This window comes from Thermobia domestica, chromosome 4, assembly GCF_964235325.1.
Source record: "Thermobia domestica chromosome 4, izTheDome1.hap1.1, whole genome shotgun sequence".
Classification (NCBI taxonomy): Eukaryota; Metazoa; Arthropoda; class Insecta; order Zygentoma; family Lepismatidae; genus Thermobia; species Thermobia domestica.
Window position 1 is genome coordinate 305,222,134 of NC_137457.1, and position 18,037 is coordinate 305,240,170.

Consider the following 18,037-nt stretch of genomic DNA (forward strand, 5'->3'; position numbering starts at 1 on the left):
TCTACTCACAGAAAGTCTTCACTGTCTCGCTTTCTTTATTAACACGACAATGGACGGCCATACATAGCAGCGAAAAGTTTAGAATTTCTACAGAAAATGGGTGTCCATATTTTACCGTACCCGGCTATCTTCAGATTTACCGTACCCGGCCATCCTTGTATAGTACTAGGTGAGTTGTCTACTTGCGTTTCTCACGAGGTCTTGTTCTAGCGGATTAGGAACAAGAAGGCCGAAGATCCTCATGGGACCAAGTCACAGACTGTGTAGTGTAAAAATGATCAATCAGCTACTCATCTGTTGTATGAACATCTGTGAAATAAGCAGTATGTTCGTCTCGGAGAAATAAAGGCGCTTTTCTTTATTTTCAAGACAACAAACTATAATGTCAATCACGTCTGGACATACTGAAACTGGCATAAAAACAAGTTCTCTGTTTTAATATAAAATGTTATCAGACTTCCTATCAAATAACACACAGCATTTCCAATCAAAATCAAGTATAGTACAAGATATAAGCTTCAAATAACATACAACATGAATCAAAGTAAATAACCTTGTGTCTTAAGAGGGCAGAAAGTTCATTGTCACAGAAAAATAATGGCAATGGTGACTTATGCTTTCAAGTTCATATAATTTCAGGCACATATCTCAACACAGGAAATATTTGTTTTTTCATGATGTCTTACTCAATTTTAATCTTAAAGTAAACATCTTCTTTCGACAAATCAAGCAAGTAATTTAATAAATTACTAGGAGAATGTCCGTTCTTCACACGGAAAAAATAGGTTTATGAAAAAATATTTGATATATGTGCAAATTTTCTTCATTTAAAACACTTGTTAATAGAATTTTGATTTCCCTGGAATTACGTAAAACTTCACGCAACAGCTCCTAAATAACTTTTCGCAACGTTAAGGCTGGATCAGACCGTTTTTAGCAGCAAAAAATGGCGGATTCACCAAAATCTACGTAAATCATTAGGCAAAATTTTTAGGCGATACGCATAATCCCAAAATCTATTTTTTTAATGTATTTTATCAGAGTTGAGACTGAGGTGAATCAATTTCTTGCACCGGAAATCACAAGATTTTCACAGTGTCAACGAAAATTGTTACTAAATCTCATATTCATCGAAATTAATTTTCCGCAAAGCACCTTTAAATGTCTTTTCTCAGTTTCCAAACTTGACCAAATCGATCTCTCGCACAATATACTAATATTCTGCATGCCAAAATATAGCTAGTTTCAAAAGAAGTTACGGAGAGGAAGGTGGCTCAGTGGTATAGATACGCTTACCTCTGGTATGTGGAGTCCCTGGTTAGATCCCCGGCCACATAAATTTATGGTGGGCAACATTGTGTCCGTGATTTTTATCAGGATACTCCCACTTCCTCTCAATTCTCATTCCACCAATTCTTCCATCATCATTCACTTGCCTTAATCGTCGTCTCCCTTAGCCTAAAGAGAGGAATCGTGGGACGTTAAACTGAAAAGTTTCACTTCATTTCATTCAAAAGAAATTAGCAAATTACTAATAATGCGAACTCTTTTGATTCTAACTCGTGTCCTTGGAGTTATTACTCAAATTCTGTCTTCCGTGCTCGTGGGTTTTCTCGGGGTTCTCCCGTTTCCTCCCACTTTCTTCATTCCACTATTTCACTCATCTCTCATCATCACCGTATACTTTAGCCTAACCGGCATAACCGTGGGACGTAAAACTTAAAGATTTCATTTTCAAATTCTGTCTTAAAGTATACAGTTTATTATATATTCACAAAATTTCAACTTTCTAGCGCGAGAAAATTTCTAACCCCATTTCCACCTTCTTACATAATTCATTTTTTAAAAAAGTTTTAACCATAAATTTATACCCTAATATATATACAAAATTATGATTATGTACACCTATTTCGGAGATCTGGGGAACGAGAAGGAAGAGATACAGACCGTTTCCTCAGACCGAGGATCTCATTTCGTAAAACCGTGTCTAATTCAGATGGTAGAAATGAAAAGTTTTCAAGATCAGGCACCTATGTTTTAGGAAATCCAGAATGAAAAAAATTACATCATGTTTTTTTTTCTTATTTGTTTTTCTTAGTGGTACCATTTCAAAAATCCCGTGTCATCTAGAGCCTGAGTGAATCAAGAATATTTATGAAAAAGTTCAAAGACCAACAGAAAGGCAATAAGTTTAAGCCTCAGTCTCCCCTTGAAGCTCAAATTTCGCAAAATCACTTGGTGTGAATTGAAAACGCTTAAGCAAATTGTTCAAGGTTTTATACTTAATAGGGTTAAAGATCTGGAGAACGGAAAGAAGAAAGCCCTTTTTCCCATCTTTTTAGGAAGTCACAATTTAAACAAAAAAAAAAAAAAAAATCTGCAGTAGGGAAAAATATTTACTCAAAATGTAATAGTTCTACTCTCAAAATTGTACTGAACGACAAGAAAACAATCTTCCCTCCCTTACATAGGAAGTTGCATTTCGAAAATACCCGTATAGTCCACAGCCCAGGGTGCGATGAAAACAAAAGATTTTAAGGTTGTACGGTGAGTAGTTTCGGAGATTTGTTGAGGGCAAAAATCATTGAAGCTCTCCCCTCGTTCTTAGCTTTAGGAGTTACATTAAAAAGAAAAAAAAATTGTCTTATCTACAATATAGACTAGAAGGAGAACATTCATAAATAATTTCAAAGTTCGTCTAATAACAGAGAGATTTGTTTATGAATGACTCAGTGAATGAGCCATTGAATTTATACATATTACCTTAAATATCCGTTCTTCGCACGGGGAGAATGCGTTTCATGTTGGACATAAAAAGCGTCAAAACTGTCCCCAATCAACTTAGGGACCGCAAAAAATATGAATTTAACACTAATATCGGTCATTTTCAATTATTTTTATATGGTACCATCTTCTCTTAGAAGTACTAATAGGGACTGAAACGGCATCGAAGTGTCACTGTTGATCTCACCGACCCCGTTAATTTTGCACATTTCCCCCTCCCCAAATTGCACCATCAAAATGAAATTATGAAAATCATCCCAGACCTCATTTATGTTGAAAATTTGATCGAGATCAGTCGTGTTGTTGAAGAGTTAATAAGTCACAACATTGTCATTTTCATTTTTATTTATACAATATAGAAAGATAGATTTGAAAGTAAAGATATATGTTAAGTGTATAAATAAGGAAGAGTAGTTCCCTTGGCGTTGTACCCAGGAGCGTACCATGGGCCAGGCAACCCGGGCAACTACCCGAGGCGCCACATTCAGGGGGTGCCAAAACGAGTCTCAAAAAGCAAATTTTATAACGTGTTCTCTACTGATTTTTTTTTTTTTTTTTTTTTTTTTTTTGTTTATATTGTTGTAAACTAGCGTCAATTAGATAATCTTTTTCCATTCCACCATGGAAGAAGAGAGTTTCATAGTAGGGGACTGTATCGACAAATGGAGACATGGCATGTACAAGAGAGAGTGGAGGGGGATTTAATATTGTTTATAGCGGCCCATTATCTTTGTAAACTTTTCCCAGGCAATGAATGTTATTGGAGTTTATATGTGCTACTCATTTAAAGTGGTAGTGGAGGGTTAACAGGCACCACTTATTTTTGTTTTCTTAGATACGATGCCGCCGCACCTAACTGTCGGCCTTTGTTGAAAGTAGTGTCTAGGAAATGTTATTGTATCGCTATGTACAGTTCTTGCAAAATCATTCATTTCGACCCAACAACATGACCTATTTGGGTTTTTATACAGGATCAAAAAGGAAGACTATGATACCCTGATGAAGAAATTTGCTGACCTAGAGCATTGTGATATTGAGGGTTTCCAACTTCAACAGGAACTATTGGTTTTACTCCTCCTACTACCAGGTGAAAATGAAAAAAAAAAAAAAAAAAAAACGAAGCAAGGTCGCCGATCCTGGAGAACGTGGGGGCCCGGGCCTTCCATGCTTATGTGGCCTCCCATGTATTTTTTGAATATTTTTTATTGTTATATTTTTTTATGAATATACAATATTTTGCATAATTTGAATTTAATTTGTCTTAAAATCCTTATATATGCCTTCTTAGACCCTTATTTGCAACCAAACACATCTTAATGCCCTCCACCCTCCCAAAGTTACAAAGAAAATGTCAGCCTTGCTTTGAAGTATTAAAATACTTAAGGAGTAACCAGCAGGCCCGTATCCAAGGGGGTTTGGGGGGCCGCCCCCTCTTCTTGTCAGCGTGGCTTCAGGCGAAAGGAGATTCTCAAAATTAAAATTAATTAAAAATTATTTGAGATCTACCATGTGCCAGGAGCGCCTCGTGGGGATCGCCATGATGCCGATTGAGTTCGACATTCTTCAAGACATTGACACAGATGTCATTGTTAGGTATTTTGCAGACAAAAAAGACTTGAAAAAGTATATTTTAATTGTTGTGAGTGCTGAAAACAAATATATTTAAAGTTGTTTAATTTGTTGTTAATTTTCAGTAATAGTAAAGTTTAACTTTTTATTTAGTTTCTAAATTTTGTTACACTATTAATTATCACGCCTGATGCTAAATGTTGCAAAATTAGGAAACTAATTTGAGTAAATTATTCAAGATTTTAAGGTACTGTTTTTATAGAAGAAAAAGACATGGACGCTCTTTCTCATAAAGTTCCATAAATTGACATTGATATGATCTACTTACTTATCAAAGTCAGAGGATTTCTAATACTTAATAAAACCTGTTATTAAGCTTTAGTCTTGTAAGAGTGTTCAGCTTTTGTACAAATTCATGAGATATGTTTTATGAATGCTATGGACTTCAACTAGTAGGACCTACTTAAAAAGGGTGGTTTATATTACTGTGCGTAAAAGACATTCAACATATGTGAAGTGTCTTTATTGGTATTTCACGTTATTAGAATAGATTGTTACATAGTGGGATTTATGGTAGTGGGTGGTATTGAATACTACTACGCAGTGTAGAACAAAATGTTGTACAGAATAATAGCAGAAAGTGTTGCGTAACTGAAACAACCAAATGCTAATATCTAGCAGTAGACGCGCTAGTATTAAATGTAAATAAATTATTGTGAAAGTTCCATCGCGCTTACGTATTTTTCGCGAAGTTGCGACAAATGTTCCAGTACCTTCTTATCCAGTGAAGAGCTCGTGGCTCCAAGCTGTGCAGTATTATACAGATATCTTAAAAATCAATGAAGACAGCCGTAGACTCACTAAGTTTCGATGATGTAGCCGCTATTTATGTATTTCAAAAATGTTTCTCTACAAGTGGCATTGAGAACAAAATTAAGTATATACATAACCACTTCTCGGCAATACCTGAAGTTGTCAGACAGTTGGAATCCTGTAAGAAGGCTTTGCAGCATTCACTCTCCTTGTTGGGCGAATTATCGCAGACTTTGTCCAGTGAAACAATTCATGGTCTTGCCAAAATAGCGTCAGATAAACTTTGCAAAGTATTTGGCAAAAAAAAAAAAAAAAAATCCGGGTACAAAACAATCTGTGCCATTACAAATGTACTTAATGGTGAAAACATGGAATGGGAAGAGAATGTAACACAGGAAGACTTTCATGTATTTCACATGTACGAGTGACTTCTGCTGATGTAGAAAGAAACTTTTCGATCTACAAAACGTTTCTTACTGATAAACACAGAGTTGACAGAAAAAAAAACTTAAGGAAGATAGTTCATTGCAACAGAGATCGTTAAGATAAGATATTTTTGTAAGAACCTGATATTTTATTTTCGTAGTGTATATTTCAGTGCATATGTTAAATTTTTAAATGCATATTTTAGTGCATATTTTTATACTGTATTTTTCGTGCATGTTTGGATGAATATTTTGGGGTTTGTTTATGTATGGAAATCCGCGCTCTATTGATGATAATGATTGAATAAAGAAAGCCGAAGGTAACAGAATACCGAGAAAACTCGCGCACACAACTTGTCAGTCACTAAACTCACTTGCCAAGAGCTGAGATCGAACCTCGGACACATCGACCCACCACTGGACACAGTAAGGCCTACATGACTGAACAACTCAAAGGTCAAATTTCTTAACCTGGAAACTTTAAATTTTTACAGTGCATGGGATTTGTAATGTGGGATACCATTAAGGAGAGATTTTTAGAAAATCGATATGGAAGGAAGGAAAGGGTGCTGGCAATAATTATACTAAAATTTCCATATCTCCGAATCTCTGAAGGCAGAGAGAGACATAAAATTTGGTATATAGACTTGCCATTTAAAATAATTATACACGTGTTTCGTCGGTTTTTGGTATTTCCCCTAGAATGGAAGAAGAGGAAGGAATGGGGTTACAATTGTTATAACAAAATGAAAATATCTCAAAATCCTTTAAGGTTAGAGACATGAAATTTGGTATTTAGACTTTTCATTTCAAGTTATTAAAGATTTGTTTCAGCGTTTTTAGATATTTCCCTTAGAAGGGAAGAGAAAAGCAGAAAGTGAAAAAGGCGGTAAGAAAATTGGTGGATGCTGCAATTGTTAAAATAAGATAGCCATATCTCGAAATTCCTAAAGCTTAGAGACATAATTTATTTTATTTAGACTTTTCATTTAAAATAATTAAAGAATTGTTTCTGCATTTTCTGGATTTCCTTAGAAGGGGAAGAGAAAGGTGGGAGGAAAAAGGGATTGGTTTGCAACTGTTATAATAAGATGGCCCTATCTCGAAATACCGAAAAATTTGAGACATATGAGGAATATGAAAAGTGGTATTTAAACTCTTTAATCAACTAACTTCAATATGGATACAGCTCAAAATCTCAAAAAGGCGAGCGAGCATTCAGAGCACTTGACTTGACAAAATTAACAACTTTAATATCCAGTGATAATGCCTGCTTCAGGTTTCTGAAAAAGTTTTTTTTTTTTTTTTTTTTTTTTTTTTTTAACTAAGGCTTGTGTGTGAATTAAGTAGTGCAAACCCATAACTGTAGAATTTTTGTTCTTTGCCAGCTTTATAAATCCAGACTGCGAAGCTAACATCACTGGAGCTGCATCACCACATATTTCTACAACTCTGTTCCAGGACAAACCATTTTCAAGAAAAAAATATTGCGAGCAGGAAAAACAACAGAACCTTTTGATGATGTCTCCAATCTTTTTGAAAACAATATTTTCATGGAGTGCTCTGCTTGTGTCACCGTGTAACCTATTGCTGTGGCTATCCGAAAATCTTACATGATAAAGTATGTAATTTGATATATCATTGAAAAGATAATGACAAAAAGAAAATTTATATAGGAAAAAGTTTTGTCTCGCTGTTCTTAAACAATAAGCGAGATATCAGATATATATGCCCCTTCGACAGAAACTTATAAAACTGAGAAATAGTGGGTAGGTTATTCATTTATTTATGTTTGGAAGACTTAAGTACTCGATATATTTTTAATTTAGATTATTTGAGTTGGTCATGTCAGGACAGTTGCGTGATCCTCTAATCCAACTCTCTGGAAAATGAGACAGTGTGGTGGCAAATACTTATTCTGAGAAAGTTGATCTTATATGATTGTCTGTACACCCGCCGGTGGCTGTTCAAGGCCCACGTTCCGTCCTTCATAACCTTGGTGTTGCGTAATGACTAAAGAAATTGAATTTAATTGAAACATATTCTGGAGTAACATTTCTGGAGTAATGTTATCTACTAATAACGTTTTCCATTAGTATTTCATTATACACCTCAGACTTAGGGAGCATAAATAAATAAATGTCATTCCTGATTAAAGTAATACATTTCATTTCAAGTAATTTAATTTTAATATATACAAAGATAATATTTGCAGTCTGGAACATAATTTGTCAACACTGATCAATTGATTTAAAATATATATATAGTGGACGCTCAAGTGCACACTGGATAAAATGGGCTTCAATCCTGCTTTACACTGGATAAAAGTGCAAACTATGGTTTAGCCCCTCCCTTGATTATATTCTGGATCCGCCACTGTATATATATATATATATATATATATATATATATATATATATATATATATATATATATATATATATATATATATATATATAAAAGTTTATGACTGATCCAATGAACAGTGACAGTTTTATTTATCTTGTGAAAGCATTAATATTTTACAAAAAGTAAAATGTATTGATTAATATACAAGATTTTTCAAGAGACCGATTCTCCGCATTGAGCGGTTGGTTTATTACCTGTCACTCAATGTGTCGCGTGCCAATTTTTCCTCTCCTAAATTTGTGGTCAAGACGTGTGGTAGTTTTATTGCTCCGTGCCTTTTCCTTATTTTATTGGGGGTACAGAAATATTCTATCGTTGGACAAACTCCTCTCTGCAGTCCGTGCACTGGCAACCATGTATGACAACAAAACTTGTACCTCAAAAGCCTTCGTTTGAAAAAGCCATCTGCTGTTTTAACACAGTATGTTTTGACATTTTACAACTATGATTTATGAGGGGGTAAAAATTGGGACCCCGGTATTTCGTGCGCGCCACACCGGTTCGTTTACGAGGAAATGACAACGCTCGCTCAAAGAGAAGTCGTTTTGTGTGCTGCTTCCAAGGTTCCCAGATCTTAACCTTTGCAATTGTTTTTATCTGTCGATAGTATACAGGGTGTCCATAAAGTCCGTTGAAATGACTGCGAATATGAAAAAACGCAAAAACACTTCCGTCATTATTGTGAGAGGCTTGAATTTTGAGCTATAAAAGGTCCATCCCAGACACCTTCATATAGGGGTACGTGGGGTTAACTTGAAAATTTCAAATGGCAAAGGGGTTCGAGTAGCATATCATTGGAAAGGTCTTGACAAGAGAAATATCTTGCCGAAAGTTTCAAGTCACTATGTTGACCCCATCCAAAATTGCGGGGTTCACATTTCATGTCCGTAAATACCGTTACCATCTCATGTCTGCGAAACGACTGCGAATATGAGAAAACGAAAAAAACATGTCTGTCATTATTTTAAGGGGTTGCAATTATGTGCTATAAAAGTTCCACTCCCTCAAATAGGGGTACGGATATAAACTTCTCTACCCTCCAGTAGTACTGATCCGTTGTTTTTATGATGTCGATATTTTCGCAACTATTTATTCCCGCTTTTGACATAACCATTTCGTAAAACCTTACTCTCATGGCAATACAGTGTAACAGTAAAATGGGCCTCCGTTTCCCAAACTAGGGGTAAGATGCACAGAAACAAAGTCTCCACCCAACAACTCATCATTTTCTCGCTTTACAAACATGTTTACGATACTTACACTCTGCCTACAAATTACAAAAACGTAGAAGGACCATATTCACAAGCCATATATATCTAAAAAAACATCAAAGGCCTTCACTCCGAAATGTCTTTCTTCACTGCTGTGGGGACTTCAGGATCAAAGAAACTGAAACCAATAAGTTGTTCATTCAAATTCCACAGATGTCGTGTGGAAGTGTGCATTGCTGCTCTTAGAACTTTTACATTATCATTCGTGTAGGAATAAATGCGTCTTAAGATATTCAGGTCATTCCTTGCAGCTTGTAAGTACAAGAGGTGCGACGATAAATAAGTTGAAATCGCGAAGCCCGTCCAGCTCACGAGATATAAGGTGAAAAAGTGACCGAAAAAGATATATCTTCAATTTCGCCAACCATCGTCTACGATGGTAGACACCAGAAACATAGAATATGATACCTCCTGGAAGAACTTTGCCAAGAAATATGAGAGCAAGTTGTAAAAGTTCTCTGTAATCATCTCTGGGCTGATAGTGCGTCAGTTGCTGCTTGAAGAAAGATATCAGTTCATACTTTACTAGGGTCAAAACCTCTTGTTACAACTTCATTCTAGATTCCGGTGTTCCTTGTCAGCTTCTGGTGTTCCTTCAGCTTGTCAATTGAGTTCCTTGCCCCAGAGAAACGTTGAAAAGGTTTTACGTGTGGACGCATTGAAGCACCGAAAACCATGTCGAACACTCTCGCCATAATTTAGTTCCGTTATGTGATGCCTGAAAGGCACTCTGATAAGATTCTTCAGCATTTTCTGTTTCAGCAGGATATAAGCTCTATTTTGTGACCCCGTGTTAGATGCTGTTGTGTCAAAGCACATGAAATGCACATGTGGGGTTTAGTTCCAATCCCTCCAGCAATTTAAAAGCAGCTTCAGACTGGAAGACACCACTTCCATTTGGAATAGCAGGCACTCCTAATAGTTTTGTGTCACCATTCCCAGAAATGAGAACCGCTATGCAATTAACTGATTCCTTAGAAATGAGAGCAGTAAAAACTTCTTATCCCATTTTACTGTAAGAGGACTACCAAATGGAAAAGATAAACAAATTTCACTAGTAATTTCCTTGCGGCTTCCTCTGCATGGTCTTCTAATAAATTCCTTATTCACAGATTTCTCATGAACTGTGGCCCAAAGCTTCCGCTGCAGCAGCTAGAACATAAGTGACATTTCTGTCGCTGATTTTTGCATGATCCAGTACTGAAGACAGCTCTGGTGTAATGATGTTGGCTGGTCGACACAACCGTGGTTTCTTTGTAATGGACAGCTTTCGGGAAGTATGGTCTGCATAATATACTCACAAGCACCCAATGTAATATACTCGTCACGCACCCTATATATGAAACCACTAAACACACCGAACTTTACAATATGTCGTGAATACATCCGGAGGTCATATACGGTACTGTAAGTGTGAAAACTGCACCTCAAAAGAGAGAAAGTTGGGCTGATCTAGGTTAAGACACGCTGGGCCTTATGCAGAGTCGTTTTGAAGCGCGATTAGTGCCATACTAAAGAGTTCGACTAACATAAGTCTCCTACAGTAGTCTGTAGTTTAGTATGACGCTAATCATACGTCGAAACGACTCTGCATAAGGCGGGCTGAGTTTGATGCTTAAGTAACGTAAAGGTAGCTATAAGTTTGAGTGCGTTGAGCGACCTTTATATATTAAAATACTTTCATAAAATTTTGCATGCATGCTTAAGTAACCAAAAGGAATAAATTTAGGGGGGAAGACTTTTCTAAAACAAATTTCGAAATTTTCCCATATACCTGGTTGCCACCCTAATATAGATAACGAAAAAAATGATAAGAGAGAAATGTTATTGGAAAGTATGTATTTTCAATCTAAAATGTTGGAATTTTCCTAATTGGACCAACCGTTTGCGCTCTACTCTGGTATAGCGCCCAACGTTGCCACATCTTTGTTGGACAACAATGAAGGAAAGATGTGTAGTTTGAAGTATCCTGGACCAATGAGAATGGAAGGGACGACCAAGGGCGCCGACTTCTCTGTAAATTTGGGGGGGGCATTCAGATGCAGAAGGTATATATATTCAGATGCAGAAGGATTTTAAGACCAATTGCACTCAAATTATGCCAAATATTGTATATTCATAAATATAATAGGGGCCCATATGAGCTTTGGGGGGCCCGGGCCCCCCAGGATCGTCGCCCTTGGGGACGACAACAATGAAGTATTGAAGAAGGATCACACGCGACGTGAATCCAAGGCAGTGGCGTCAACATCAGAAGGGGCGCAGATACAAAAAACAAAGTGAATTGGATTTAGCCCTTTCCAATTTTATTCAATTGTACTCTTGTCCTGTCTCGTTGACATCACTTAGCCATTAATACCAGTTTACCGCGAATAATTTCAATTGATTTTTTTTTCGTACCTGTCCCCTCCCTTCTGATGCTGACGCCACTGCCTTGGATTGACATCGCGTGTGATCCTTCTTCATATCCTTCATTGTGGTCGTCCCTTTTATTCTCCTTGGCCCAGGATACTTCAAACTACACATTCTTTCCTTCATTGTTGTCCAACAAACATATGACAACGTTGCATTTTTCTTTACCATTGGGCGCTATACCAGTGTAGAGCCCAAACGGTTGGTCCAGTTCGGAATATTCCAACATTTTAGATTGAAAACACATACTTTCTAATAACATTGCTCTCTTATCATTTTTTCGTATCTTCAATAGTTACCGACATGGCTTATGTAAACGGACTTATGAGACACCCTGTATATGTAATTGTTTCCGATTTGAATGTGGATGTTAGAAATGAAATGAAATCTTTTGAGTTTAAAGTCGCACAATTATTCCCTTGCGACTAATAGGGCGTTTACACTTGGTCGATTTAGTCGCACGGCTAAATCGACTCGCTGCATTTGCGACTAAATCGAAGCAACTAGACCGAATGAGATCGATGGATGTGTTCAATTGTTTCAACCGAAATTAAATGCTCCTTGTCGACTCGCTCTCCTCTGGTCGATTCGAAATCGACTGGCAATTTTAAAGATGTCCAAGCAAAAAGTAATTGGTACAATTTGCGGTGTTATAGCAGAAGAAAATAGAATCGACCACAGAAAATAGAACGTCTTTCAATTCAGTTGCTAGTCGATTACGTAGTCGCTTTTTATCAACAAGCGATTAAGTTGAAGTCCCGTTTACACGGTCGATTAAGTTGAAAGTGACGTCAATTCAACTGAATCGAACGCAAATCGACTAAGTGTAAACGCCCCATAAGGAAGACGGATTACTAAGGAAAGTGATGACGGAGGAATCGGTGTAATATGAGAGGGAGCTGGAACCCCGAGGAGACCCACAGACACAATGCTGTCCACCACAAACATACTTGGCCTGGGATTGAACCAGGGACCACACGCACCAGAGGTAGGCGCTCTACAACTGAGCCACCGTGTGCCCCGATTGAATCTTAAACAAAATACCTAACTTTTAATGTTAGAAATATGATAAAAATGAAAGCGCCCAACCTCATTAAAGGTTTTTGCTAAAAATCATGAAAAAAAAGTATTTTCTATTTTGTTCTACACAGTAATCAGTGTTGCATATGAGACTAGACATAAGGTTTTCTCATCTCGTCTCGTAAACTTTGTAAAACTCTCGTCTCGATACTTGAAGAGCATCTCTCGTCTCGTTTTATAAATTTATGTACAAAATTTATGCTCGGATTTTTTTCTTTATTTCATCTAGAAGCAGGGGTGCCCATAAAGGGGGGGCTATGACGCAAACTGCGTCACTGAAATATTTGGGGGGTTAAAAATCTATATAAATATGATTGAGGGGGTGTAAAAATTAATCGTAAAGATTTTTTTTTCATGGAAGAACACCTACGGATAGACAATTGAGGGGGGGTGCGTCATGGACATGAGGGGGGGGGCACCACTGTTTAGAAGTCATGAAAATTCTTCCACATCATGAGAAGTCCGTGAAAAGTGTGATATAGCAACACTTAACGTATATTTATTATTCTATTATACAGGGTATTACAAAAATTCGTCACAAAATTTTGAGAATTAATTTCTCATATGAAAATAAGAAAAAAAGTTCATATGGACCTGAACTCAAAAGCGGATAGTTTCGAAGTTATAGAGTGCCGAAAAAGTGAAATAAGTGAACTTTACAACTTTATAGCTATATGGGACCTACCGTAGTCTGGTCAAAACATCACTGACGAACTAGTATCTAAAAACTATCCAAATATCCATCTTTTAGAACCTCCGCTGCTTGCACAATCATTTTTAGAGAGGATGTTTGGGAGTACTTGATCACTCTCTACATACCTCTCTAAAACAAATGGTGTGCAAGAACTGGAGCAATTATCTTTGTTCAATTATTCTTTTATAGTGTTTCAAAAGCAAAGTTTATCGGCATTTTGGCCTTTCAAAATATGGTAACTCTACCTATGTGTATGCCGGCAGCAAATTCAATGCAGTGTGTTAAGTCCTGATCAGTAGCGATAAAGCTATTCGACAGGTAATGACAGGTGTTTCCACTATCCTCATTTACGCACATATATCCACCGTCACTTACGATCCTGACACCTGTAGTCGCATTCCACGGGGTTCATCAGCTTCACCCTGCCCTTACGTGGATTAAATACAATTCTTGCTTTTAGTATCCACTTAACACAGGTTGGTTGCTGTTTGTTGCTTGTCTCATTTTTATGGCATATGTCCACACATCATATCAGATATGCGCATGATACGGTTATTAGAGCTAGGACTGAAAAAGAACTAGAGAGATGACTGACAAAATAGTTGATATTGAGAAACTCTATGGTATGGAAATCAACATCAAAAAATCGAAAGTCTTGAGAATGTCCCCTGGAAACGTGCTTGTACGGGTCAGAGTAGAACAAACAGAATTTGAAGTGGTGAATCACTTCAAGTATCTGGGAAGTATTGGGACGAAAGACGCTTACTGTACCAAAGAGATCAGGTCAAGAATTGCTATAGCGAAAGAAGCATTCAACAAGAAAGCTACTATGTATGGAGTATTGGACTTTATGGTTCAGAGACTTGGACATTAAGGAAGTTAGAGAAGAAATATTTAGAGAGCTTCGAAATGTGGTGTTGGAGGAAGATGAAGATGAAATGGACACAGAAAGTACCGGTAACAAATGAAGATGTTTTGAAATGGATAGGAGAGAAGAGGACGCTTCTAGCCAGCATCCTTGGATTGGACACATCTTGCGAAGAAATTGTCTTTTTTATATCACCATAAAAGGAAAGATGGAAGGAAAGCGAGGGATAAGAAGAAGAACACAAGTGATCGATGATTTGAAAAATAGAAGCAAATATTTTGAGTTAAAAGACGAAGGTGAAGATCGTGAAACATGGAAGAAACATTTGCAGGCCCGAACGAAAAATTGAAAAAAAAATCCTCAATAATCCAAGGACCTGCCAAAAGACAATAATAATAATAATAATAATAATAATAATAATAATAATAATAATAATAATAATAATAACGTAACTTCTTTTATAATTATGTAAAACTCAAGGAGTGCATATCGCGATGAAAATGACTAACTCATGAATTCATGTATAGTTCCCAAAAGTAGGACTGAATGTGAATGTCATATCAAAACACTAATTGACCAAAGGAAAAAATATTTTAAAGTATAAAATGTATGAAATGTGAATTTAAAACTGTGTTATGAATCAGGTAGAAATGTATCGAAATCGTAACTGTAATTAGTCCCGTTTACTACCATCACTTAAATATTTTTATTACAAACTGAAGTTGTTTTTTTTTTTTTTAAATTTTAAAACCACTTACCCTTTTCAGATTCCATGTTGAAATAATGGGTGCTTATTCAATATAGATTCTACAAAAATCTTGAATACATATTTCTTTATTCAACAATCTTCCACTTTCACCTATCCATAGGTGTTAAAAATTGAAGAGTGCAGACTAAAGTCTGTTTCACCTACATCCTTAGTATGGGAAGCGATGTAAAATTGTGATTGTTAGTTGAAAGGTGTGCTAGTAGGCCTTTTCCGGTGAAATTGAAAAAGTGAATTTGAATAACAGTTCAGTTTGGTAATAAAACCGGATATTATGATTGTCAGAATATAGGCCTATGTAAAGTGTAATTAAGCATTTTTCTTTTGCACTGGAAGAAAAGATGCTTTAAAAATTATAATTATATATATGTAACAATCTTCTACTTCGATTATCATTCGAGGTAAAGCTTATTAGTTATAGATGCAAATATTATCAGAGGAACTTTTTTTAAGGCACAAACGTAGCCCATGGGCCACATTCCGTACGGTTTACGTCAACGCAACGCAAACGCTGCGTTTTCCCTTGCGATAATAGTCATACTAGTTATAACTGATTTCTCCATGTTGTTCGTTGCGTTACGCTGCTTAATTTTTGCAAGTCAGGTACGAAAAAAAAAGGCTCGTAACTAACCAATGATTCTATGTAATGGGTGATATTTACATGATGATGGAAATATGAACAGATTTATCATCATTTCATTTTTCCATTGCTGCATAGTTACATTATTAATTAATGATTATGGTAGTTAAGTTCCATAGTTTGTGGGTTCCTGCAGGCCGGTAGCCAGCCCAGAAATGTAGGGGGGCGGTAGAAGTAAGGAGGGCCCGATCCAACCATATTATAGGCCATCACCATATTATAGTTCATTTGCAAGCCTACCGTGAACATTTTAAAGGGGACCAGCAAACATTTAGAGGGGCCAGGCCCCCTAGACCTCCCTTGGATACGGGCCTGGGTTTCTGTCATTAAGGAATGGCGTATCCTTAGGTTGCGGTTCTAGGATAAGACCTCTTGGTGTAGAGGTTAGCTGATTATATTGAATAAGTAGTCGCAGACAGACGACAAGGACTGGTCCTCCAGCTTGGGGATTTGGCGTGAGGTCAACAACTCCTTTTATTTAAAAAAAAAAAAAAAAAAAAACGTGTGATTTTCAATGAAATACTTCCCTCCCCCCAAAAGAAGATCTGATAGATACATCCTGCGCCTTAAAAACTATCTATGGGCACCTTTGGGTTTGGGTGGAACTATATAGGGAGTCCATAAAGTCCTGCAGGAAAGTAAAACTCTATAGCTTGGGAACTACTTAATGTATTAACAAATACTTTTTGATGTACTTACAGAAAGGTTCAAAGTTTTGTTTCAGGTAGTTAAAGTTCATCGCCAAACCTCCAATTATGCACCATTCACGTCCAAACACTCTTGCAATCTTTTGGGAAACCAAGAATTGCGTGTTGGCGGTGCTCGTCTGGAATGTTCAAAATCACATAAGTTATTTTGTTCTTGAGATCGCGCAGATTAGCTGGCTTCTGCGAATACACCTCGGTCTTCACGTGTCCCCACAGCCAGTAATCACAAGGAGACAAATCTGGTGATCTTGCAGGACAAGGTGTGAGTCCTCTTCGGCCAATCCACCTCTCCTTAAATTCTTCGTTAAGAAATTGTCGAACTTGAAGGGCATAGTGCGGCGGTGCCCATCCTGTTGCTCAGTAGCGTAGTCAGGATGTGTGTTTGGGGGCGGCCCAAGTGCTGTTATAGGTACACATAGAAAAATTACAAACATAAAAATATATATAAAAAAATTACAAACATCAAAGTGCCAAAGTACATTGTCGGACCTCTTTGGAGGGGCCCGGCCCCTCTGCCCCCGCTTCCCTACGCCACTGCTGTTGCATGTGGACCTCATTAAGGGTGACTAACCTAGTAAGTTCTGGCAAAAGAAATTTAGCATGTTCAGATAATTGTTACCATTTATCGTCTCTTCCGCGGAGAAAAAAGGGCCGATAATGTGGTTCATTGAAACAGCACACCATACATTGACTTTGGGACTATTCCGCTTGTGTTCCTCGAATTCACCTGGATTTTCCACCCCCCAAATTCGGCAGTTGTGCCTGTTCACTTTTCCCGACACATGAAATGTGGCTTCATCTGAAAACAGAAATCGAGACAGAAGGTCACCATCTTGTAAGCGGGTAAGCATTGATTCACAGAATTCCATTCTCAAGTCACAGTCTTCCTCTATCAGCTCGTGCACAAATTTTAACTTATAGGGCCAGACCTTCAAATTCTTGCGTACGATCTTGTGTAACTTTGACTTCGGTATTCCCAGTTCCAATGACCTACGTTTAAGCGAATTAATTGGACTCCTGTGTACGCTGTCCTGCATCGTGTGAATCACATTGTCACTCGTTCCTGGCCTTTCACTGCGTGGTAAATCTGACACACTTCTCGTTTCTTTGAACTTCTCGTACCACCTCTTGATATTTGTTTCTGCTGGGGGTGATTTCCCATACATTGTTTAGAAATTTCTCCGCACAGAAACGCAAGATTAATTCTGCAAACCACAAAACACGTTGTGCCTTTTCTTTAATAAACGCCATCTTAAGTCACATGATTACCAGCGCGAACGTCATCCAGCATTGTGACCAGCGTCGAGCATTGTGGCCAGATCAAAACTTTAAACTTCCCTTCTTCCATCCCCAAAAATTTATACACTTAAACGTAACGGTTTCCAAGTTATAGAGTTTTACTTTCCTTTACCCACCCAACACAAGCACATACTGGTCATGGGTAAAGAATGTTCCTCGAGGTGCATTGGAATGTACATGATAGGTACGTGAATTGAGCAATCATGTGAAATACACATGTAAGGAATAACGTTACTTCCGCCCAAAAGTACGTGCATGACACATACCGAGGAATGTATCTATTATGTGTATATCACGTAC

At 37.2% G+C, this 18,037-nt stretch overlaps 1 protein-coding gene across 2 annotated transcripts in view; it reads right to left on the reverse strand.

The window, feature by feature from the left end:
- The window catches only part of LOC145684271 (uncharacterized), a 323,824-nt gene extending 308,620 nt beyond the window's left edge, over positions 1-15,204 (reverse strand). For both annotated transcript variants that reach the window (XM_081756414.1, XM_081756415.1), the window contains exon 1: positions 15,084-15,204. In XM_081756414.1, coding sequence (XP_081612540.1) covers positions 15,084-15,099 — 16 coding nt within the window. In that variant the 5' untranslated portion in view covers positions 15,100-15,204. The remainder of the gene's footprint in view (positions 1-15,083) is intronic.
- Between the last annotated feature and the right edge of the window lie 2,833 nt (positions 15,205-18,037).